At 56.9% G+C, this 24,271-nt stretch overlaps 1 protein-coding gene and 2 long non-coding RNA genes across 3 annotated transcripts; 2 read left to right on the forward strand and 1 right to left on the reverse strand.

The window, feature by feature from the left end:
- Positions 1-3,629: 3,629 nt before the first annotated feature.
- On the reverse strand, positions 3,630-15,337 carry LOC123589491. Its single transcript, XR_006708365.1, has 4 exons — positions 14,819-15,337; positions 11,867-11,921; positions 5,691-5,794; positions 3,630-5,549 (listed from the first exon to the last, which is right to left on the reverse strand). It is a non-coding gene; the product is annotated as an uncharacterized LOC123589491 (long non-coding RNA).
- On the forward strand, positions 6,258-14,033 carry LOC123589490. Its single transcript, XR_006708364.1, has 3 exons — positions 6,258-6,463; positions 9,034-9,303; positions 13,236-14,033. It is a non-coding gene; the product is annotated as an uncharacterized LOC123589490 (long non-coding RNA).
- A 6,463-nt stretch (positions 15,338-21,800) lies between the features above and the next one.
- On the forward strand, positions 21,801-24,227 carry FZD9 (frizzled class receptor 9). The gene has a single exon (XM_045461624.1). It carries the CDS (start codon positions 22,096-22,098, stop codon positions 23,869-23,871), a length of 1,776 nt encoding a protein of 591 aa, XP_045317580.1. The 5' UTR covers positions 21,801-22,095; the 3' UTR covers positions 23,872-24,227.
- The last annotated feature ends 44 nt before the right edge of the window (positions 24,228-24,271 follow it).

The following is a 24,271-nucleotide window of genomic DNA, read 5'->3' on the forward strand; positions in this document are numbered from 1 at the left end:
CTTTCCTCCCCCTGCACAAAGGGGCATGGGCTGTGTGACTGCGGTTCCCCTCGGTTCCCCTCAGGACTGGGCTTTGGGGAGGGGGCAGGTCTCCTTTTTTGGCAAAGCCGGTGCAAGGCCCCAAAACGGTGCTATCGGAGTAGTGCTGAGATTTCTTCCTGGCGGACAGATTGTGTAGAAGGAGAGACAGGCACCAAGCCGAGTCGGGGAGAAGGGGGGGTACCTGGCTTCGGCCGCTGCCTCCGTGCCTGAGGAATCGAGGAACCAAGGTTTGCTGCCCTTCAGGAGGCTGTGGCCCGAGAGGAAAAGGCAAGAGCCGTTCCCTTTGAATTCCTCAGAGGGAAAGATTGGTGGGGCTGCCGTAGTCTAAATGATGGCACTCCGCGATTTGGTGCCCCAGTACCGTGTCATAACCCTCCCAAGACTCCCCGGGAGGGCCTCAGGTCAGGCACTGACAGTGAGGGTAGCCAACATTCTGTGTCCCGTGCCATTAACTCATTTAATCCCCCCCCCCCCAACAGCAAAGCCCGTACCTCCATTACCGTCAGTTCACAGCTGGAGAAACGGAAGCACCGAGAGGTTCGGCATTTTGTCCAAGGTCACACAGCTAGTGAAGAGAGCCAGGCTTCGAACCCAGTTGGTTCTAGAGTCTCTGCTGTCAACCCTGCCACTGTCACACTATAAGACTCCCCAGAGTGCAAGCCCCATGCAGACAGGGACCCGTCCTGTCTCACCTACGCCGGAGCCCCAGCCCTGGAAGACTGCCTTCCCTATAGGAGGTACCCCGTCACCAAGTCCCCACTGTGACGCTGGTGGGCGGAGACTGCTGAATATGTGCTGGGTGTACAAAGGAGGCTCAGAGAAGACTGACGCCTCCGAGATCTCCCAGGGCGTGGTGTGGCCAGAACCACTGCCCAAGGCTAATTAGATGAACGAAGTGCCTGCGAGTCTCTCCAAAGCAAGAACCTGGGGCAGGGTGAGGTTCTGCGGGCGGAGGCTGCCCCAGAGAGGCAGATTCCAGTGAGTGGGCGGGGAGGGCACCGTGCCCGACGCTCATGTCCTAGCCATCACGAGAGACAGACACCGAAGGCTGCTGTGCAATAACACTGAGCTTGGACACAAGGAAGAATCTGGGGTTTTCCACCATGACCTAGACTGTGGGTGGTGGCCAGAGACCCAGGTTCAAATCCCAGCTCCCGGGGTACTGCCGCCTGGGAAAGTCCACCCTGCAGGTGATTGTGAATAGCTCAAGCAGGCCCTTACCCACTTCGGCTCCTCCCAGACCTGGCCCGAGCGCTTCAGCCCCCAGGGAGCTGCCTCTCCCCAACCTCTCGCCAGGCGTGGATTTCCCAGAGAGAGGCCTGGACACTGGTGGGGTGTGATCTTGCCTCAAATAGGTCACTTTTCCAGCCGGTCACTTTTTCCCTGCTGCTGCTGACCCAGAGAGAGCTGGCACATTGGCCTGCCCGAAGGGAGGAGGTGGAAGGGAGGGGGGCGAGGAGAGAGCCTGGACCCTGCCCAGTCTAACACCTCCCAGAGCTCCAGCCCTGTGCAGGGGGCGGTGGCGGTGGGGGGGGGGGGGGGGGGGGGAGGGGTTGTGCATCAGGGGAGGCCTGGGCTGCCAGCAGAGACAGCAGGCCTAAGACCATGGGGGCCTTGCTTGAAACGCACTTCTGGCCCCACTCCTGGGAGTCCAGGGCCTGGAACCTCCATTGTGAGGAGCTCCCCAGATTCCTCCGACGCAGGCCTCAGACGCCCTTTGGGGCTCCCTGGCAGAGGAGCCCCACCCCAGCCCCACCCCTGCTTCCAGGGCGCCTTAAGTTCCTCCTTTCCTCTCTCTGTTCCTGGTTGCCAGGGAGGCCCGGGTGGTGCAGCAGGCCCCTCACCGCACCCGACCCTCCTTCCTCACCCGCTACCCAGCTCTGACTCTTCCCCAACCTGACTCGGCCAAGGATGTGCACCGGCCCCTCTGCAGCCGGCCTGAGCCAGCCCGAAAGCCAGCGGTCTCGGCCTGGGGGACAGAGCTGCGGCGGGGGACCCTCCCTGCACCCCCTCCTGTGGAGACCAGGGGCAGGCAGCAAGCCTGGTGCGTGGTGGGGAGGAGGAGGTGGAAACTCTGTCCGGATGGTCAAATGAGGCATGACCAGAGGGCGGGGCCTGGGGGTGGGGGGGGGCCTGGCCGGCCAGCTCTGTTCCATGCACAAGCATGTGCAGGATGCCATGGGGCTATTTTTACTCCTGCCAAGGAAATAGCATGATTTATGTGAGGCCTGGTCCCCTTCAGGGCTATGTTATAAATACACCTGGCCCCACACTCGTGTTTGCTTGGAGAGGAAACTCGGGCCCTGTCCTGGGTGGCCTCCCTCCTGCCTCCCTCCCAGCCTCACTGGGTCGTGTCCACGTGTGGCCTCCTCAGAATGCCCTCCCTCCTCCTGTGGTGGCTCAGCTCTCCTCGCTCATCAGGGCCTCACATGCTTTCAGGAGTGACAGCTGTCTGGGTGCTGGCTTTGATGAGGGAAAGAGGAGAGAGGCCTTGAATTTGGGGTTCACGCTGCCTCCAAGGGCCAGTCTGGGTAACAGGAAGGAGAGAGGGGTCCAGGCAAGAGGGAGGCAGGCCTGAGAAACACACGGCCCCTCCTTGAAGATGTGCCCCTCTGACCAGAGTCCCTTCCCGGAAAGTAGGAGGCCAGACAGAGAGGGTGCCTGAGGGGCCTTTCTGGGCCCCGACTGGTCCCTGCCCTGCTCCCTGCCTTCAGCTCCCAGAAGGGCAGGTAGTGCTTCATCATGGAAAAATCTAGTCTCGGGAGCACCGGCTGAGCAATTCCCTGATCAGCTCCGTGGTCTTAGGAAGTCCCGCAATTTCTTCTGAAATGGGTACAAAGATGCATACCTTCTAGATTGATGTATGTGAGATTCAACCCAGGCCAGAGGGACAGGGCAGGCAGCCTGCGTCTGACATCATTCTCATCCTCTGAGAAACCCTGGTCATGGGGCGGGGGGCACAGGGGCCGCACTGCTCTGTGGACCCCATCTCTGCTGTGCCGGGAAGAAGGCAGGGAGGGCTGCTTCTCAGTGAGCTCCTGGGTCACTCAGTTCCTTCGTGGTCACTCAGTGCAGCATCCAAACCTTTCACAGAAGGCCAGGATTAGTCCCGTCACAGATACTAAGAGCTACAAGGGGCCCCAGAGGTCACCTAAGAATGACAGTCGGCTATTGCCACAATAATGCTGTGTACCAAGCTGCTTGAAGGCCCAGAAGCTTGAACCAACAAGCATTTATTTCTTGTTTATTCTGCCGGGCGGCTGGACTTGGCTCCAAGTCGGGTCCAGGACTGGCTCCACACGTTCCTCAACCTCTGTAGACAAGGAGGGGATGGCTGGGGCGTGTCGCGGCCGAGCCCAACCTAATGCTCCTGCCATGGAGGGGGGCGGTGGGGAAGGGAGTGACCATCGCTAACTGATAATCTCATGAACTAGCTTCCCGATCTGCCCTGGACGATGAGACGGGATCGTGGAGATGCTCTGGGGCAAGGGGCGGCAGAAGGGACAGATGTCGCAGAATCCCCCCCCCCCACGACACCCCCCCCAACCTCAGCGCCATCCAGAGCCTTCCGGCTCCTGCTTCGATGGTGGGAGGTGGAGGGAACTGCTTCGTTATTCATATGCTCTGCTCTTCTGCAGTTCTGAGCTACGTCCTGGGAAAGGCCATGCAAAGAGGAAGAGGAGACGGGGAGGATGTCTAGCATCCAACCACATAACTGTGCCATCTTGAAAAGGAATGAACTTAATGCCAGCACCTTCCGCTGTAACTGACCAAGGTCCAGGCTTGGAGAACGACACTGGGCCATAGTGTTTGTGATGAGAAAAACAATCCAGACAAGAAGAAGGAGGGCGGGGCGGAATCCTGCACCTGGGATTCGTGGGAAAGCAAGTGACGACATTGCATGTCCCCACCTGGGCTTCTGGATAAGTGGAGAGGGGAACCAGGGGTGGCGTTCTCTTGCCATTGGGACTGTGGAGGAAACCCCTTGGACTGAGCCACATCAGAGTGGACACGATGGCCAGCACGATGGCCAGGGGTAGCCTGGACACAGAGCTCTCCAAGGCCCCTCCGAGTGGGTCCTGCAGGACGAGTCCCAGGGTTAAAAGCCAGCCGTCAGCCACAGAGACATCTGTGGTGGCCACGGTGCCACCTCAGCCAAGGGTGGGAGGGGGTGCAAGCCAGGCCCGGATCCTGGAGGCCGGCAGACCCCAGCAGGTGCCAGCACGGGCCCCAGGCCAGCAGAAGGCTGGCCCCTTCATCCCTCGCTCCCTCTGCATCCAGGCCACCCTCTCTGGGAGGGAGGAGGAGTGTGGAAGGGGTGGTTCTGAGAAAGATGGGGTTTGTTTCCCTCTATGAAAGGCTAAGAGCCACTAGAAGGGAGCCTCATCAGTCATCTGAGCAGACACACAGGATACCCCCTGCCCGTCCCCACACTAACACAGCCCTCACACTGCTGACGTCACTGCCCCCCAGAATAGGTCTGAGCGGTTCGCTCTCTTGCTTAACACTTGGGGCCAGCCCCTCGCCCGTGGGGCAGGGGTCCACCTTCCCCGCCTCTCTAGTCCCCCGACCCCACAGCTGGATCCAGCCATGCCAAAGGAGAGAGAGAGACCTCTGGTTGTCCCTTGATACCTCCTTCCCCTTCTTCCTTGGCATTTGAACCCCTGAGTTTTAGCTGGGTATGCAGCCACCCAGAATAATCTCTTGGCTGTCCTTGTGACTAGGGTGGTTACAAACCACGTTCTGGCCAACAGGTTATAAACAGTGTCACCTGTCAGCTTCTGAAAGCCTTGCTTCGGCACACTGGCATGTATATTCCCCCCCTTTTTTCTTCACCTCTTCCTCCATGCCACTGCCTGGAATGTGGGTGTGATGGCCGGGACTCTAACTGCCATCTTGGGCCAAGAGGTCAAAACCTGCATTCCAGGGATGTGTGGTGAGCTGGAAAGAGCCTGGGTCCCTGAGGAATTCATGGAGCTGAGCCACCAAGTTAGCGGTGACTGCCTCCCTCTGGACTTTCCCATGAGAAGGAAGGCGGGGAGGGTGGGGAGAGAAGCTTCTATGTTGTTGAAGTGGCTACTGCCTTTCTGTCGCTGTAACTAACAAACACATGGAACTCACTGTTTCCAGAACGGGCCACATTCTTTCAGCCCTCCAGGTCTTTGCACCTGCTCCCTTTTCCTGTCCCCACTGCCACCCAACAGCCTGAGAAACTCCCATTTAGCTTTAAAAACTCACGCCAGACATCCTCTTCCCTGCAAAGAAACCTAAGACTACACTTATTTTAGGTGATTAATGAGCCGTTTCTTCTTGTTTTTCTTGCATTTTATTCTTAAACCCTCACAGAGTTAGCTGCTTCCGGTTGCGGGTCCCCCCCCCCCCAACTCAGATTCACCCTAGGGTCAGCACCGTCTAGACTCCTGTCTCTCCAGCCCAGCAGCATGCTCCTCAGGGACTCTGTGTCTTTACCCTCCTGGTCCTTTGTGAAGTTCGAATCATCATGGGGTCTGGTGGGTTTATGCAAGGCGGGGGTGATTCTAAATAGCAACCCTGCCCTCTCCTGTCATTCCGTCCCCCTCGCGCCCGCCCCGGGCTGGCAAGGTGGTGAGGGTCAGCCGAGGCCAAGGGCAGGCAAGGTGGCCACGTACCTGGACTGTGCCAAAAACAGTGCCGGGCGGTGGGAGATCCGCTCTGTGGAGTGGAGGTGGGGGCCTCAGACCAGGGCTGCGGGTGATGTGCCTAGGTGTCCAGGCTGCGGATGGGAGGGAACAGGCGCGTCAGGAGAGTGTAGATTCCTGCTGCCTAGAACCTTATCCGGCCCGGCCCGGACACACAGCCCGGGCACTATTGCTTCAGCCATGGAGGGTCAGCTCGCCCCGGCTCTCCAGGGCACTGACTTACACGAGACCCTCTTTGTAGCCAACCTCGTTGCTAGCAGGGACGTTGACAGTGTGCTCGGCCGCTCCTGGGCGGAGCTCCCCTACCTCTTCCTCTCCTGGTGACCCTGCCGGGAGGACTGGTCCCCGCGCACACGGGGGAGAGGAGGGCCCAGCCACAGATGGTGGACAGCCGGACCGGCCTCAGGGCCACACACCCTGAGAACAGACGGAGCCCCAACTTCAGACTGAGCTCCACTAGTCTGAACGTGTCCGCATGGGACCGGGCTGAAGTCCATATGTCAGAGAGAAAAATCCATCTGTCCCTAAAGGGTCTGTTGTCTGGTTATTACAGAGTCATTCGTTGGGCAAACGAACCACGTCCAATAAGGTGGTGTGATTACAACGAAAGGAAGGGATTCAGGATATTCCCTGGACTGGCTGACGATGAACTGGGCGTTGGGAATCCAAGTATTCCCAGGTTTCTGAGCACAAACCCCTGGCTGGATGTGACGTCACCGGCTGCAGTGAGGACAAGAAGAGAGGTAGAAGGGCAGGTGGGGGTGAGGGAAAGACAAGAACCCTGTTCTAGTTGTTGTGTGCGTGGGCTATCCTGGCAGAGACACATGCCAGGCACTCAGTTGGATGTCAGGACTCAGAGGGCAGGCTGGGTGGGAAATGGGAATTTGGCAGCCACCTCGTACAAATGAGAGAGGTCCTTGGGGGGTTGGGAGTGGGGGCGGTGGGGAAGGTGCTGCCCTGCCAGCATTCGGAAGTAATGGGAAATTTTGAGGCACACCCAGCACACGCAGGTCAAGGTCAGGGAACCAAATGCCTTTTCGGAGGACTCTGGAATGGAAACTCCATGTGGGCAGGGACCTTATCACTTGTCTGCTTCCCCCATCTCGGCCCTCCTGGGGAGACTTCCAGACCCGCAGGTGGAGCGGACCGTGCCTCGCGCACCCCAGGGGGCTCCCCATTGGCATCAGGCATGCTGTGCCGTCGGGTATATGTCTTCTAAGGGAACATAAGTGAAGGAAGGCAGGATTCGGGGCCTGAGGTTGTGGAAACAAATGTGAAGGATCGGTTTCAGGAAGTAGGTGCCACCCGATGGGCCTTCTCTATGGGCACCAGGTGGGAGCAGGCAGAAGACGGGGTGGGGAGGAGTGCGAGGGGTTGCGTGCAGCCCCCACTCCCTGCTCTGTGTCCTTCTCATCCCCACAGCTCAAGGTGGGCTCAGCCTGCACGTGTGTGTGTGGGGGGGGGGGGATGCTGGGGGAGGCAGGGTCTGATCTTGCCACTCCCCTCCCCTCACATCTGGACAAAAGAACCAGGACCACTGGGTTCCCCTGCCTGGGAACCCCTGCTGGGGGTCCCTGGCTCCTTGCTTCCTCTCTGGGGGCAGCCCTGGGTGAGGGCAGGACCTGGGGAGACTGGGAGGCCCAAATCTTCAGTGGGTCCTGTTCTCTCTGGGGCCAAAAAAATTCGGGGGTGGGGGCTCAGCCTTCTCTTCTGCCCCTGCGGCCACACAGCAACTACGGCCATGGGGTTGGGGTTGGGGGCGGAAAGAAAACCCCAACACCCCGCTTTCCACCCCAGGCCCCGACTTCTCTGTATTTGTTTATTTACCTTGGAAAAGGCCCCACGGCCCAGGCAGGAAATGGGCCAATTCCAGGAGGCTCGGCCGGGCTGGGGAACAAGGAGCCACATTGTGCTCTGTGCCCGGCTGCTCCCCACCCTGGGCCTGCCGCGGGAGCCCAGAGAGGGGGATCTGCGTGGGGGCCCGGCAGGAAGGAGGCGTGGGGCTCCAAGCCAGCCGTCCATGAAAGGGCTTCTGTGCGGGGGCGGGCCGGGGGCTGCCGTGTCCCCACCCCTCCTGGGAGCGGACGCAGCAAGGATGCGGGGCAGGGGGCGGCCCCTTGCTATGGCCTAGGTCCCTCCTGGCACCGACCTGCCAGGTCAGGCGAGACACCCAGGAGCCGCCTGGCCACGGCGCCCCCTCCCCTTCCCAAGCAGATGCCACCCCTCCGTGGTGGGGACGTCCTGCCCTTAGCCTCCCCTCCCTGGTCCCAATTCCTGCCAGGCAGCTGGCCCAACCTCAGGCCTCCCTGTGGAGAAGCCTGTAGGCTGGAGAGTCCTGTGGTCAGAGCCCTGCCCTGGCTGATGAGGGCCAAGCCGGTGTGGAGGTTGATGTCACCGTGGGGGCACTCGGGGAGGGCTGGCCCTTCCCCAGCTCTGGACTCTTCCCTACCAGCAGACTGTGTCCATGGGGGCTGATCGTTCATTCGTTCATTCACGTGGCTCCCTGTCTGTAGCCGCACACTCCCTTCCTCCCTATTCGTGCAGCCCTGACAGGCCACAGCCCCCTCCCCCAGGTCCCAGAGTGCCGGTCTGAGAATGGCACCCCATCTCTATGGTCTTCTGCAGAGGCTTCCTACTACTTTCTGGGTCAAGACACTCAGGGCCCTGCACACTCAGCCCCACCTGCCTTTAGGCCCCAGCACACCAATGATGGGATGTGGGGAGACAAGGGATGTGGGGGGACCTCCCCCACCCAGCACTCAGTGGGGCTTTTGGATGAACATGTCCTTCCATCTGGAAGAGAGTCTGAGGGGGCTCAGAATGGGGATAAAGACCTGGGACAAGACATGTGTGCAGGAGTCACCTAGGACTGCCCCTCCCAGCTAAGTTACCACCCTCCACCCTGCCACTCGGGGCATGGCTCTGTGCCCCCACACCTGCAGGCCCTCACAGCCCCACATCACCCAGCATGTGTGTGTGTGTGTGTGTGTGTGTGTGTGTGTCTGTGTGTGTCTGTGTGTGTGTGTGCACGCGCGTGTACCTATCTGCACTAATCTCCGAATGGATCATCAGCCTTTCTGGCCGGGACTGGGTCTGTGCCCTCACTGTGTCCCCAGATGTGGGCCATAGCAGGTGCTCAGTAAATGTGTACGGGATGAAGGAAGCAGGAGAGGAAGGGAGGAATGAAGGAAGAAAAAGACCAGAATATAAAGAGAGATAATCTGCTTCCAGATGGGTGGGCTCGATATTGTAAAAGTGTGAGTTTCCCCAAATTAGTCTATAACTTCAGTAAAGTAATCTCTAAATCCAATAGGACTACTTAAGGAAGTAGATGACACAGTTCTTCTAGAAGAGAAAGTGAGCAAGAAGGAGCCAAGACGATGATCCAGAGGAAAAAAGACGAGGACCCGCCCTTCTAGCTATTAAAGCAAATGACACGTTCGCAATCATTCAAACCAACGAGTCCTGCGCAGCCGATGCTGGGGGCACGGACGTGTGTCCCACACCATTAGGAGCGGCTCTTCCTGTATGGACCCATCTGAACCTCAAGTTAATCTCCTTTCACAGCTCCTGTCATTTCCAGGTAAGGAAACTGAGGAAACACCCCACGCAGTGGGTACTATTACTCATCCAGTCCAGCTAGAATATTTTCATGCTGTGTGAAATGCTGAGCCACGGTTACTCAGGGGGCAGACTGAGCTTTGAAAGGGCCCAAGACCCATCCAGTTAAAAAAAAGCTGCAGAATGGTACCTACATCTTTGCAGGGGAACACAAGAAAACACCCATTGTTCTGTATACATGTGCATGGAGGGAGGTGAGTGCATAGAAGTTTCCGGAAGGAAACAGAGTGAGACCCACCATGTCAACCCTGCAGGGGGGAGAGGGATAGGGACTTTTGGATTTCCCTTCATATACTTCTCGTGCCTCTTTCCTTCTTCCGTGGGAAAACCTAACACACAGAAACGTGCCCCAAATGTAGGTGTTCGCACTGAAACTTGTTATCAGATGAGCACCTGTGTGACGCCACCCGGCCAAGAGAGGGACACTCACTGCCAGTCCCAGAGCCCCTTCCTGCCCTTCCCGAACGTAACCAACTCCCGGTTCCTGCATGACTGCCACATCTACTTACCAATTATGATGTCACCTGCTTTGCATTTCTGTAACATTTATCAAAAATAGCAAACCGGGGCACCTGGGTGGCTCAGTCGGTTAAGCATCTGACTTCAGCTCAGGTCATGACCTTACGGTTCGTGGATTCGAACCCCGCATCGAGCTCTGTGCTGGCAGCTCAGAGCCTGGAGCCTGCCTCAGATTCTCTCTCTCTCTCTGTGTCTCTCTCTCTCTCTCTCTGCCCTCCCCTGTCTCTCTCTGTCTCTCAAAAATGAATAAGTATTGAAAAAAAAATTGTTTTAAATAGCAATCTAATTTACTTTCGCCTGTTTCCAGGCTTTGTCTAAACGAACAGTAGGTATTCTGCTGGCCCTGGCTTCTTTCAGCCTTACGATTTAAGATTCACCACGTTGGTGCACGTAGCTTGTATAAAGACGCTAGTCTCAGGACGCCTGGCTGGCTCAGTGAGAAGAGCCAGCAGCTCTTGATCTCAGGGTCGTGAGTTCAAGCCCCACATTGGCTGTAGAGATTACTTAAACAAACAAACAAAAATCATGCTAGTGTCACTCATGGGGCTCCACCCTCATGACCTGTCAGCTGCCAAAGACCCCACCTCGTTACGTTACCTGCACACAGAGGGTTGGATTTTGGCCCAGGAATTTGGGGGAACACAGACACTCAGTCTATAAGATGTACGTGCCATCTATAAGCAAGCCCCAGGCTGGAGACGGCCCAGATGTCGGTCACCAGAACAAACTGTGTCATGTCCATACAGTGGAGCCCCACTCGGCAATAAGAGCAAACAAATCACAGAGACTCACAATGACACAGAGGAGTCGCATAGACACCACGCCGAGCGCAAGAAGCCAGACACAAAGAGCAAAAGAGCAAATACCGTAGGATCCCATTTATAAGACGGTCCAGAACAGGTGCAGCAGAGCTGAGACACAAGCAACAAGAACAGCAGAGCGTCTGGCTGGAAGGGGACACGAAGCAGCCCTCGGTGGGGTGGGGGGGGGAGCACACATGCTCTGTTTCTTGATCTGGGTGGTGGTCACAGGGCCGTGTTCACTTTGGGATTTTTTTGTTTTTTGATTTTTTTGTTGTTTAATTTTTTTTATTTTTGAGCAAGAGCATGCGAGCAGGGGAGAGGGGCAGAGGGAGAGAGAATCTTAAGCAGGCTCTGTGCTGAGTGTGGGGCTCGAGCCCACAACCCTGGGATCGTGACCTGAGCCAAAATCAAGAGTCAGATGCTCAACCGACTGAGCCACCCAGGCACCCCTGTATTCACTTTGTTACTAATTGGTCAAGCTGAACACTCAAGACTTGTGCATCTGAACGTAAATTATATCTCAGTTAAAAAAAAAAAAACCACAAAAAACAACTATATGCATGTATCACTTTAATTACAAAAGTATTGGGGCGCCTGGGTGGCGCAGTCGGTTAAGCGTCCGACTTCAGCCAGGTCACGATCTCGCGGTCCGTGAGTTTGAGCCCCGCGTCAGGCTCTGGGCTGATGGCTCAGAGCCTGGAGCCTGTTTCCGAATCTGTGTCTCCCTCTCTCTCTGCCCCTCCCCCGTTCATGCTCTGTCTCTCTCTGTCCCAAAAATAAATAAACGTTGAAAAAAAAAAATTTAATTTCAAAAGTATTGGGTCACCTGGCTGGCTTAGTTGGAGGAACATGTGACTCTTGATCTCGGGGTCATGAGTTCGAGCCCCATGCTGGATGTGGAGATTACTTAAAAATAAAAATCATTTAAAAAATTACAAAAGTGAGGTGCCTAGATGGCTGAGTCGGTTAAGAGTCTGACTCGTAATTTCAGCTCAGGTCATGATATCGTGGTTTGTGGGTTCGAGCCCTGTGTTGGGCTCTGCCCTGGCAGTGCAGAGTCTGCTTGGGATTCTCTCTCCCTCTATCTCTGCCCCTCCCATGCTCTCTCTTTCTCTCTCAAAATAAATAAATTTTTAAAATGCTACCTGTTAAAAAAATCACAAAAGTATTATAAGTAAACAAAAGCACCCCAATTTTACTCACCTGTAAGAATGTCTTTGAGTCTGGATAGACACACCTCCCACTGCTAACAGGGAACCTTCCAGAGAGGGGGAAGAGAAGGCATGAAGAATGTGAATTTTCACTTTTTTAAAAAATGTTTTAATGTTTATTTTTGAGAGAGAGAGAGAGAGCATGAGCTAGGGAGGGACAGAGAGAGACGGAGACACAGAATCCAAAGCAGGCTCCGGGCTCCGAGCTGTCAGCACAGAGCCCAATGTGGGGTTCGAACCCACGAACCATGAGATCATGACCTGAGCTGAAGTCGGACGCTTAACCAAATGAGCCACCCAGGCGCCCCTGGATTTTCACTTTTTTTTTTTTAATTTTTTTTTTTTTTAGCGTTTATTTATTTTTGAGACAGAGAGAGACAGAGCATGAATGGGGGAGGGTCAGAGAGAGGGAGACACAGAATCTGAAACAGGCTCCAGGCTCCGAGCTGTCAGCACAGAGCCCGATGCGGGGCTCGAACCCACGGACTGCGAGATCATGACCTGAGCCAAATCGGCTGCCCAACCGACTGAGCCACCCAGGCGCCCCTGGATTTTCACTTTTTTTTAAAAGTTTATTTAGGGGCGCCTGGGTGGCGCAGTCGGTTAAGCGTCCGACTTCAGTCAGGTCACGATCTCGCGGTCCGTGAGTTTGAGCCCCGCGTCAGGCTCTGGACTGATGGCTCAGAGCCTGGAGCCTGTTTCGGATTCTGTGTCTCCCTCTCTCTCTGCCCCTCCCCCGTTCGTGCTCTGTCTCTCTCTGTCCCCAAAATAAATAAACGTTGAAAAAAAAATTTTTTTTTTAAAAATAAAAAAATAAATAAAAAATAAAAGTTTATTTATTTGTAATCTCTACCCCCAAGATGGGGCTCAAACTCACGACCCTGAGATCAAGAGTCTCACGGTCTGCCAACTGAGCCAGCCAGGCGCCACATTTCACTTTCTATTGAGTAAACTCGAAAGTGTGCACAGAACATAATGCTAGTTTTTAAAATATGTGTGATTATAAGTTATATATATTGTTTCTTTCTCTTTAAAAAGAATAATCAGAAAGCAATGGCGATGAAGAGTCCACAGTCAGCAGAGGGTTGTCCTGAGCCAAGATGTGGCCCAAGCCCAGGGAGGCTGCACAGATTAGCTAAGATGACAGGTGCAGAGCACGGTTTGAACCCAGGCAGCTGAATCCAGAAACTGTGTTCTGAACCATCCTGCGTGGGGCCTAGAGGCGTCAAAGATCCACGTGTGGTTTGCCCCAGGGGGGTGGGGATGCCTGCAGAAATGGTAGTACAGGCCACAGGAGAAGATGTATGGGAAGGGGGCTTCTGTCTTTCTCATGGGATAATACTCCCCTTGCCTCTCCCCAGGGCACACCCAGGAAGGACAAGCAACCGGCGAGGACCAGGGAGGGACCAAGATGGAGGGACATCCTCCCTGCCTGTGCCGCAGCTGGGAGAGACACAGTGACGGGGCCATGGACGCGGGGACTCCCTGGTGGGATGACCTAAGGCAGAGAGGTAAGGCAGGGCATAGGCCAAGTGTCTGGCCCAAGGTCCAGCTGACCACTCAGCCTCAGTTTCCTCATCTGTAAAATGGGGCAAATAAGGTCATGGGTATGAAAGGGCCTCACAGGACACAGGGAGTGGTTGGGACCATAATCTGAAAGAGTTGGAGCCTGGAAGGGGAGGCGGTCTGGGCTGTGAAGCAGTGGGAGGCCCTCCCTGGGCCATAGGGGGGGTGGCCTGGGGGCAGGGTCCACACGTTTTCCTCCACACGTCCGTCCCTGGCTGAGGGAGGCCACGGTCCGGAGTGGCTAAAGGTCATGCTTCTGCATCTGACAGGACTTGTCAGGCTTCTGCCCTCACACCTTGAGAGGCCAGTGTGGCTTAGAGCCAGGTTCCTATGCTGGCTGCCCCGGAGGCGGGGGCTGGGGCGGGGCAGGAGGAAGGCTCCAGAACACGTTCAGGAGCTCAGGACCGTCCAGCCTGGAGCCTCCCCAGGCAGGGGCGGAGTAAGGAGGTGAGACCCTTGGTGGTCAGGGCCCACTTGCCCCACAGGCAGGTGACTTTCCCTGGGGAAGCCCCAGAGGCCAGCCCTGCAGACCGCAGCTTCAGAGGGGGGGTGGTCCCGGGCCCTGGAGCCAAGGGAGAACCCGGGCTGGGGAGCACGAGGCCCGTCCGCTGCCGGGACAGCCTGTGGGCCTGGACCCGAGGCCCCCGGCTGCGCTGGGCAGGGCGGCAGAGGCGGCAGGGGCCGGGCTGGGGCCTCCTTCCTCTCTGCTCGGCAGCTGAGGTTATTTTTTTCCCCTCCGCTGCTGCTGAATTTCCCTTCAAGTTGGATAAATAAGCAGCAGGTTCCAACGTCAACGAAACAGGAGCTGGAGCTGCCGCACAAAAGCGGCTTTCAGTAGCCGCGGGCGCCTCCCGGCCGCCCTGGCCCCAGGGTGGCTGCAGTAGCCCCAGCAGGGCTTGGGGCTGGACACAGGACGAGGGGCTCCCCAGAGGAGGGGTGCCTCTTCCCGGCAGCAACCCCAGAGTCCCTGCGCTGAGAGGGCCTGCTTCCTCCCTATAGCTCTGCAACCCTCTGCCTCAAATACCTCTCCCCTTCCCTTGGCCCGGTGAGAGCACCTTCCTCTCCAACACTCATGCACTCGCACTCGCACTCGTCACCTCTTTGGGTCCCTGCCTGCACCCGCCCCCTGCCGCAGAGCCCACGCTTGTCCTTTGCCCCCCATAGCATGCCCTCCCTTAAAATCTTCCCAGGCTCCCCGTTGCCCAACGGTAAATCCCAGATTTCCAGCCTCCACTACGGACCCTGGCAGGCTGCTGCCTTTTTCTCTCCAAAGCTTTTGCAAAGGCTGTGCCCTCTGTCTAGAACACCCTTCCCTCTCTTCTACCTGGCTCCCACTTAGCTTTGAGACCCAGCTCATGTATCACCTTCTGACACGCACCCTGGCGTCTCTCTAACCGCAGCAATCGGCTGACACCACAGTGGTGGCTCTCCCATCTACGACTCGGGCTGTCCCTGGGCCACAGGCTAGCCCGGCCTGTGCTGTGTGAGCAAAGGCTCCCGGCGCAAAGGAGGTGCTCAGTTAATATTTGCTGCCAAAAGATGTGATTCTTACAAAATCACATTAACATTCCACTCATGTAAACTAAAAGCAAACCAAACTGTACTGACCGCAGTCCAGCACCTGGGAAGGGGAGAGAAGGTACAAGACAACTTTTGGGGGTGAAGAATATATTCACGATTATTATTTTTTAATCCTGGCACTATTGCTTGCCCTTAAGCCAGTAGCTTTAACTCTCCCTAAGCCCATGAAAACTAAAATAAGAGCCATCTCATAAGGTGTTAAGAGGACCAAATAAGATATAAATTAGGGGTGCCAAGCTGGCTCATTTGGTAGAACATGCGACTCCTGATCATCTCCAGGTCCTGAGTTCGAGCCCCACATCGGGCACAGAGCTCACCAAAAAAAAAAAAAAAAAAAGGTAAATGAATACTTAAAATATGGTATTTTTTTAAAGTTTATTTATTTAGGGGTGCCTGGGTGGCTCAGTCGGTTAAGTGTCTGACTTCGGCTCAGGTCATGATGTCATGGTTTGTGAGTTCGAGCCCCGCGTCGGGCTCTCTGCTGTCAGCGCAGAGCCTGCTTGGGATCCTCTGTCCCCCTCTCTCGCTGCCCCTCCCCTGCTCTCTCTCTCTCTCTCTCTCTCTCTCTCTCTCTCTCAAAAATAAATACACTTAAAAAAAAAATGTACTTATTTATATCAAGAAAAGGAGAGTGGGGAGGGGCAGAGAGAGAGAGGGAGAGAGAGAATCCCAAGCAGGCTCTGACCACAGCCCAACGCAGGGCTTGATCCCATGAACCGTGAGATCATGACCTGAGCCAAAACCAAGAGTGGGATGCTCAACCAACTGAGTCCCCCGGGCGCCCCAGGACTTATTTTTAAGTTCATTTCACACTATACTGGCCAGTTATTGTATTTAAGTTATGTACCAGTTATTAACAGTTGAATGTGCTAGTGCCCGGCAAGATAGTTGCATTTTAACCAGAAGATACTCATTATCTGTGTAGATTGCGGTGATGATTCCACAAGTATATCCATACGTCAAAAGTCATCAAATTGTACACTTTATTTTTTTGAAGATTTTATTTAAGTCGTCTCTACACCGAAGGTGGGGCTCAAACTTACAACACCGAGATCAAGAGTTGCACACTCTACCTACTGAGCCAGCCAGATGCCCCAAAATTGCACACTTATAAATATGTGAATTGCACATCAATAACGTACCTCAATGATGCTGTAAAAAAAAAACTCATATACCCATTGATCTAACAAGTTCTCAGACTCTATGCTATAAAAATAAAAGCGCAAGTACATTCAGCATTTGACAAACATTTTCTATAAAGGGCCAAATAGTAACTATTTTCTGCTTTGTGGGCCATGTAGCCTCTATCACAACTCCCTCTGCTATCGTAGCTCAAAGACTGCAGATTCTGTGTCAACCAGTGAGCATGACTTTGTTCCAGTAAAACTTTATTCACAAAAACAGGCAGCGGGTCCAGATTTGGCCCGTGGACCACCTTTTGCAGACCCTGAATATAGATACATATATTCATTTATCTGCATGGTAATAGAAATCATAACAGAAACCACCTAAATGTCTATCTAAAGGGGATTAGCTAAATAATTTGTAATAATTCCACACAGTGGGAATCAGAGTGACAGTTAAGAAGAATGGGTTAAGGGCACCTGGGTGGCTCAGTCAGTTGAGTGTCTGACTTCAGCTCAGGTCATGATCTCACGGTCCGTGAGTTTGAGCCCCGAGTCGGGTCTGAGCCTGCTTCGGGTTCTGTGTCTCCTTCTCTCTCTGCCCCTCCCCGGCTCGTGCTCTGTTTCTGTCTCAAAAATAAATAAAAATTTTTAAAAATTAAAAAAAAAGAAGAATGGGTAATGGGTTGGATCCTGTGTATCGACGCAGGAAGACATTCGTGACAGATTATTTTCAAATAGTTTATTATGAGACTTTAAAATGAACAGAAAGTTGAACCAAGAATGTAGATTCCTCCATTGACATTGTGCTATGCTTATTTTAATCATCTATCCATCCATCTATCTGTATCCATGATAGATTTTTAGGTGAGGAAAATGAAGTGTAAAATGTAGAATATTATTAATTCCATTTCAGTAAAACAAAAGCTAAGAAAAGACTAAACTATGCATGTATGTGTTTGCAAAGTAAGAAAGTATCGGAAGAGGTGTCTGAACTTTTTTTTAAAAAAATTTTTAATGTTTATTTATTGTTGAGAGAGAGAGAAAGAGAGACAGAGTACAAGCGGGGGCGGGGCAGAGAGAGAGGGAGACACAGAATCCGAAACAGGCTCCAGGCTCTGAGCTGTCAGCACAGAGCCTGACGTGGGGCTCAAACTCACCGACTGCAAGATCATGACCTAAGCCAAAGTCGGACGCTTATCCGACTGAGCCACCCAGGCACCCTGAGAAGTGCCTGAACTCTTAACGTTGGTTGTCTGAGGGCTGGGTTTGTAAAGAGAGGGGAAAGGATTACTTCTCTCCTCACCTCTAATGCTGATCAGTTGTGAAAACTGGAAATGCCCTAATGAGGAGTTTTTTTAATTCTTCTTTAGTAAGAATAGAGCAGTCCAGGCCAGCCCTGGACACCCCCATAAAGGGAAATCGAGTCAAAACCAGGGTTCAGGGAGGCGGGCCCATTCCCTGAGCACCACCGAGCATGTCAACCGGCCCTGCCCCGTGCACAGGCACGCGTGCACACACACACAAGCAACAAGGCCCCTGCATGTCCCTGTGCGAACGCACACACTTACCTTGCCCCTGCCTCCCCTGTCCCAGCACTGCCCACCTCTGCCTACCCAGACTGTGGCGTCACTCTGCACCTGCCCCTGCCCAGGAGCAGGGGCATCACTGTAGCTTGGCGGGCCCTCCCCAACCAGTGACAGCCCCCCTGAAGGGTGTCCTGGCACCTGGGCACCCGGAGAAGGTGCGGGATGGGCCTGCTTACTCCCACAAACACCTCTGTGCTCCAGGGCCCAATCAATACCCTTCCCCCGCCCTCAGGCCCCATTTGCATTCAGGGTCTTCCAGAAAGATCTCCGGCCCCCTCCTCATTACAACGTGCTTTTCATTCAACAAACTTTGATGGGAGCTTGTCCAGGCCAGGCACCCAAGACACCCAGGCTGGTGGGGAAGAGGGCACAGCTACAGGCACCAGGGCCATCCAGCAGGGGAGTGTCCTGGAGGAGGCAGGGTCAGAGCCAAGCTGGGGAAGGGCAGGGCAGCAAGTGTCCAGTGGGAGTGATATGTGGCCATAGTCAGGGAGACCGTGGGAAGAAGGGCCTCTGGGAGTGCAGGCGAGGGTGACAAAAGGGGCGTGGGGGACACAGGTGGGGAGGTGTCCCTTCCCACGTGTGCAGGACCCCCAGGAAGGAAGGCCTCTCCCGGGAGGAGCTGAGAGAGGGTTCCACTACCCCCTCGCCCCTGTCTCCGGCCCCTCTGCCCAGTGAAGCAGGAATGGGGGTGGGCACTGATGGTAATCCCCCTCCTCCCAGTCCATAGTCTCCCTTTCAGGGAGCCCTCGGGTATTGTTCTGCCTTTGTAAAGAGGGAGATCGAGTGACAAAGCCGGGTGGGTGGGCAGGCGGCCCAAGAGGCCTCTTCTCTCCAGGCAGCATCTGCATGGGGGAGGGGCCCTTCCACACCCCCACCTCTGGCTTCCCAGGAGCAGCTGTTGCCATGGTGAGAGTCCAGACATCCCCCAGCTCCTGGGGCGCCCTCTCCCCCATTGCTACATAGGAAGGGCCCCCAGACTCCTCTCCGCCCTGCTGGGGGACAGGAGCACAAAAAACCTGGCTCCCAGGCCAGGGCTGGCGGTGGGAAAAGCCTGCACCGGCCTCAGCCTCCCCGCCCGGCTGCCAGCAGAGGGGCACCTCTGGAGCCCCCACCTCCTACACACACCCTGACGTGGGGCCCCCGCTATCATTCATGCACCTCTGCCTCCTGGAGGCCAGACACACAGAGAAATAAAATGTTCCCAAGGTCCTCGAGCAGCTGCTGGTATTAGGGTGGAGTGGGGATGGATGGAGGGCTAACTGTGAGTACACAGTGCGGGGACAAGGACCCTGGGCCCACAGAGCAGACCCTCCAGCCCCATCTAGGAGAGCTGGGCTGGGGGACTGCCCCTGCGAGGTGATGCTGGAGGCTGGTTGTGCCAAGCAGGGTAGGAGAGAAAGGCCTCCTGGTCTGGGGAGATTGGAGGCATGATGGCAGAATGTGGCTTGGTGCTTCCATTGAGGGGGTGGGGAGGTGGGGGGGGGGGGATACAGTGGGCGGGGGAAGTCACGGCAGGAAATGAAGAGGCGAGTTGGGGGCTGTGCCTGGCAGGGCTTCATCCCCAGGAGCGTGGGCTTCACCCTGGGCAATGGGAAGCTGCTACTGACATTTTGGGAAACTGTTATCCTTGACCAGGGGGTCAATGCCAGGTCCTTTTTTTGCAAGATACCCTACCTCCTTGGGAAGGTCGGGAGCTTGTAGCCGCACCCGTCGTGGCTCAGGTGGGCTGAGTGCACGCTATGCGCTGGCCACAAGGCTGTGTGCCCCTCCACGGATGCCCAATCTCATGGGGCCACTCCGAGAGCATGAGGCTGGGTGCACACCCAACACAGAGCGCCCCCCACCTTTCCTTCTCCCTTCCCTGCAGGCAAGTCTCTACACGGTGTGAGTGCACCAGCCTGAGTCCCCACCACGTGCCACAAGGGGCAGGTGCCCTTCCTCTGCTGGTGACAGGCAGCCTCATGCCGTGGAAGAGCCTGAACGCCCACCCTGATCCTTCCGAGCTGTGTAATCCCAGCAAATTATCTGGGGTTTCCTGTGCCTCAATTCCTCATCTGTAAAATGGTTACAGAAGTCCTTGCAAGACTGTTAGGAGGGTTAGAAAGGCCACTGTGTGAAGTGCCTGGCCCAGGGCCTGCATCGTTCACGGGAGGTCCTGGGCCCCTCTCCCAGCTGCCCTGCAGGGCAGGTCTCTCCCTCAGCCTATCTCTCAGCACCCTGAGCAGCTGCTAGTGCGTCTGGACCTGTGGAATCTGAGTTTTCCAGGTACGTCTAAGTCAAGGGGGTGAGGACAGACGGGGCAGGGCCTGGGGTGGGGGTGGGACCATAGTCTCTAAGTGAGTCCCAGACCAGAGCAGAGCCCCGTGGGTGGTCTGCTGGGTGGCATTTGTGTTTCCCTGCAGAGCTTCTCTGGGAGCCATGGTGGGAAGCTGGCAGGGCAGACACAGGTGCTCTGGGACTCCAAGTGGCCCCCAACAACCCCAGGCAGGGTGGGGTGGGGTAGGCCCTCAGGGGTCGCCGTTCCAGATCTCACTCATTGTCACGGGCAGACTGAGCCACACCCGAAGGGGGTCACAGATACCGCACTGGGCACTGGTGAATCCATCTGTACCACGAGGACAGTCCTCCTCGCTCCCCGTGGTTGAGGAGCTGCCCATGGAAGCAGGGGGGTAACAGTCTCATGTCATCCTGATGGCTCTCAGGTTTAGGTGAGGAGGGTATGAGGTGGACTCCTAAGGTACCCGTGGGATGTTGCTGTGTATCGCCCCTCTGCTCTGCAGGCACAGGAAGGAGAACAGGGCTCCGCCGGGGACTGGCAGGGCGGTGGGGAGTGTATCTTGGAAGTTCTCATCACTGGTGAAAAAAAATGTGTAACTGTGTACCATGCCAGATGGTGACCACTTGACGTGGGGGCTGATTATTTCCCAATGTGCGCAAACAGCGAGTCATGCTGTGCATGTGAAACTAATATGAGGTTATGTGTCAATTATACTTTGATTTAAAAAGCCCAGAGTCCATGGAGCACCTCGGTGACGCTCTGGGGGGTCTGTTGAGCCTCCAACTTCGGCTCAGGTCATGATCTTGCGGATCGTGAGTTCGAGCCCCACATCGGGCTCGCTGCTGTCAGCCACAGAGCCACTTTGGATCTTCTGTCCCCTTCTCTCTGCCCCTCCCCTGCTTGTCTTCTCCCAAAAATAAATTTTAAAAAATAATCAATCAATAAAAAGCCCAGTCTTTCAGCTCTAAGGGAAGCACTTTCTAAGGGTGTCCCAGAGGTGGCAAGGTGGCACCCTGGGGGGGTGGGGGGGGGGCGGAGCCTGTGTCCCCCAGGGGAGTGCAGCAACCTTATGAAACCAGTAGGGGGGTGGGGAGAGCGCCTGGCTGGTGCAATTGGTAGAGCACATGAGTCTTGATCTCGGGGTTGTAAGTTCGGACCTTACTCATTTAAGATTACTTAAAAAAATTAATATCTTAAAAACAACAAGAAAACAAAACAAGAAAAATAAGTTCGGAGACAGTAACAAATACAACACCTAATAGCTTCATACCCATGGGTATGTCACTCCTCTGAGCCTCAGTTTCCCCACCTGGATTGAGGAGTAGAGACCAATGAAGTCAAGTGTGCAGCGTGACCCATAAGCAGCATGTGTGCTTGTTTTTACAGGATTATCTATCTGCCTGTTTTACAGAAAAGGAAACTGAGGCTGAGGGAGAAGAGCCCAAACTCACATACAACTGGTGAAGGCACAGGAAGCACTGGAATACAAGCCACTGGAATACAAGCCTGAGGCTTCCCAACGCGTGGAGGCCTCTAACAATGGTCTGCCGCCTGGGGTAAAGAGAAGCGACCCGGGGTGGAGGGCGGGGGAGTCTTCGATCGTCATGTCGCTGGGAGAGCGGGGAAAGCAAGGGAAGGGGAAGCACCGAGTGCGAGCGCGCGGGTCCAGGGCGCACGTGCGGCCCACACCGCCGGGACTCGCTTACGCGGATGCCCCGGCGCGGCGGCGAGACGCGGCGCCTTTAAAGCCCGGCGGGGGGCGTGCCCAGCGCGCGGAGGACCCGCCTCTGGGCGTGCCCGCCAGGCGCCCCGCCCCGAGGCTTGTAGCGGCGGCCCCGGGAGGCGGCGCCCGCTCTGGCTCCGCGGCCGCTCGAGTGGCAGCGGCTGTGGCGGCTCAGCGGGCTCGGTGCCTCCTCTCCCTCGGGCGGCTTCCCTGCGCGCTGCCGGGGCGCCCGGACGCACGCGGGCGGCTCGGCGATGGCCAGCGCCCCGCGACGTGGCGGGCGGGCACGGGGGCGCCGGACGGCGCGGCCCGAGTGAGCCGGGGCCGCCCTCCCGCCCTCGGCCGGGGCCGCCCGGGATGGCCGTGCCGCCGCTCCGCCGGGCGCTGCTGCTGTGGCAGCTGCTGGCGGCGGGCGGCGCGGCGCTGGAGATCGGCCGTTTCGATCCGGAGCGCGGGCGCGGGCCGGCGCCCTGCCAGGCGGTGGAGATCCCCATGTGCCGCGGCATCGGCTACAACCTGACCCGCATGCCCAACCTGCTGGGCCACACGTCGCAGGGTGAGGCGGCCGCCGAGCTGGCCGAGTTCGCGCCGCTCGTGCAGTACGGCTGCCACAGCCACCTGCGCTTCTTCCTGTGCTCGCTGTACGCGCCCATGTGCACGGACCAGGTCTCGACGCCCATCCCCGCCTGCCGGCCCATGTGCGAGCAGGCGCGCCTGCGCTGCGCGCCCATCATGGAGCAGTTCAACTTCGGCTGGCCGGACTCGCTGGACTGCGCCCGGCTGCCCACGCGCAACGACCCGCACGCGCTCTGCATGGAGGCGCCCGAGAACGCCACGGCCGGCCCTGCGGAGCCCCACAAGGGCCTGGGCATGTTGCCCGTGGCGCCCCGGCCCGCGAGGCCCCCCGGCGACCCCGCCTCAGGCCCGGGCGGCGGTGGCACCTGCGAGAACCCAGAGAAGTTTCAGTACGTGGAGAAGAGCCGCTCGTGCGCGCCGCGCTGCGGCCCCGGCGTCGAGGTGTTCTGGTCGCGGCGCGACAAGGACTTCGCGCTCGTCTGGATGGCCGTGTGGTCGGCGCTGTGCTTCTTCTCCACGGCCTTCACCGTGCTCACCTTCCTGCTGGAGCCCCACCGCTTCCAGTACCCCGAGCGCCCCATCATCTTCCTGTCCATGTGCTACAACGTCTACTCGCTGGCCTTCCTCATCCGCGCGGTGGCCGGCGCCCAGAGCGTGGCGTGCGACCAGGAGGCAGGAGCACTGTACGTGATCCAGGAGGGGCTGGAGAACACGGGCTGCACGCTCGTCTTCCTGCTGCTCTACTACTTCGGCATGGCCAGCTCGCTGTGGTGGGTGGTGCTGACACTCACCTGGTTCCTGGCAGCCGGCAAGAAGTGGGGCCACGAGGCCATCGAGGCCCATGGCAGCTACTTCCACATGGCGGCCTGGGGCCTGCCGGCCCTCAAGACCATCGTTATCCTGACCTTGCGCAAGGTGGCGGGCGACGAGCTGACCGGGCTCTGCTACGTGGCCAGCATGGATGCGGCTGCGCTGACGGGCTTTGTGCTGGTTCCCCTCTCCTGCTACCTGGTGCTGGGCACCAGCTTCCTCCTGACCGGCTTCGTGGCCCTCTTCCACATCCGCAAGATCATGAAGACAGGCGGCACCAACACGGAGAAGCTGGAGAAGCTGATGGTCAAGATTGGGGTCTTCTCCATCCTCTACACGGTGCCTGCCACCTGCGTCATTGTGTGCTATGTCTATGAACGCCTCAACATGGACTTCTGGCGCCTTCGGGCCACAGAGCAGCCCTGCCTGGCAGCCACCATGCCCGGGGGCCGGAGGGACTGCTCACTACAAGGGGGGTCGGTGCCCACCGTGGCTGTCTTTATGCTCAAGATCTTCATGTCGCTGGTGGTGGGCATCACCAGCGGTGTCTGGGTGTGGAGCTCCAAGACTTTCCAGACCTGGCAGAGCCTGTGCCACCGCAAGATGGCAGCTGGCCGGGCCCGGGCAAAGGCCTGCCGGGCTCCCGGGGGCTATGGCCGTGGCACCCATTGCCACTATAAGGCCCCCACCGTGGTCTTGCACATGACTAAGACGGACCCTTCTCTGGAGAACCCCACGCACCTCTAGGGACACAGGCCTGTGTGGGGCGGCTGTTGCCCCCTCCTGCCCCCCCCCCCACTCTGGAGGAGACAGCTGACTAGCAGCTGCCCAGCTGTCAAGGTCAGGCAAGTGAGTGCGAGGGGCCGAGGACCAGGGCGTGGAGCCTCTCCTTCCACCCTCATTCACGGAGACCCAGTGAGGCTCACTCCCCTGTGGCCCAGTGGAGGGGGCGGGCCTGGCCAGGTCCCCACAGGGTCCTGGGGGAGCAGGTGGAGAGGAGGAGGGGCAGAAGGGGGCGTGGTCCAGCAGGGAGTTTATTTAATGATGTAATTTATTGTTGAGTTTCTCTGGAAGCTGTGACTGGAATAAACCCCCGTGTGGCACTGCTGAGTCCTCTGTGGGCTGGGAAGGGGGTAAGGTCAGAGAG

Source organism: Leopardus geoffroyi, chromosome E3 (assembly GCF_018350155.1).
Source record: "Leopardus geoffroyi isolate Oge1 chromosome E3, O.geoffroyi_Oge1_pat1.0, whole genome shotgun sequence".
In the NCBI taxonomy this organism is placed as follows: domain Eukaryota; kingdom Metazoa; phylum Chordata; class Mammalia; order Carnivora; family Felidae; genus Leopardus; species Leopardus geoffroyi.

Coding starts and splice junctions, on each gene's coding strand:
- FZD9 (XM_045461624.1), top strand. CDS start 22,096: ATGGCCGTGCCGCCGCTCCGCCGGGCGCTGCTGCTGTGGCAGCTGCTG.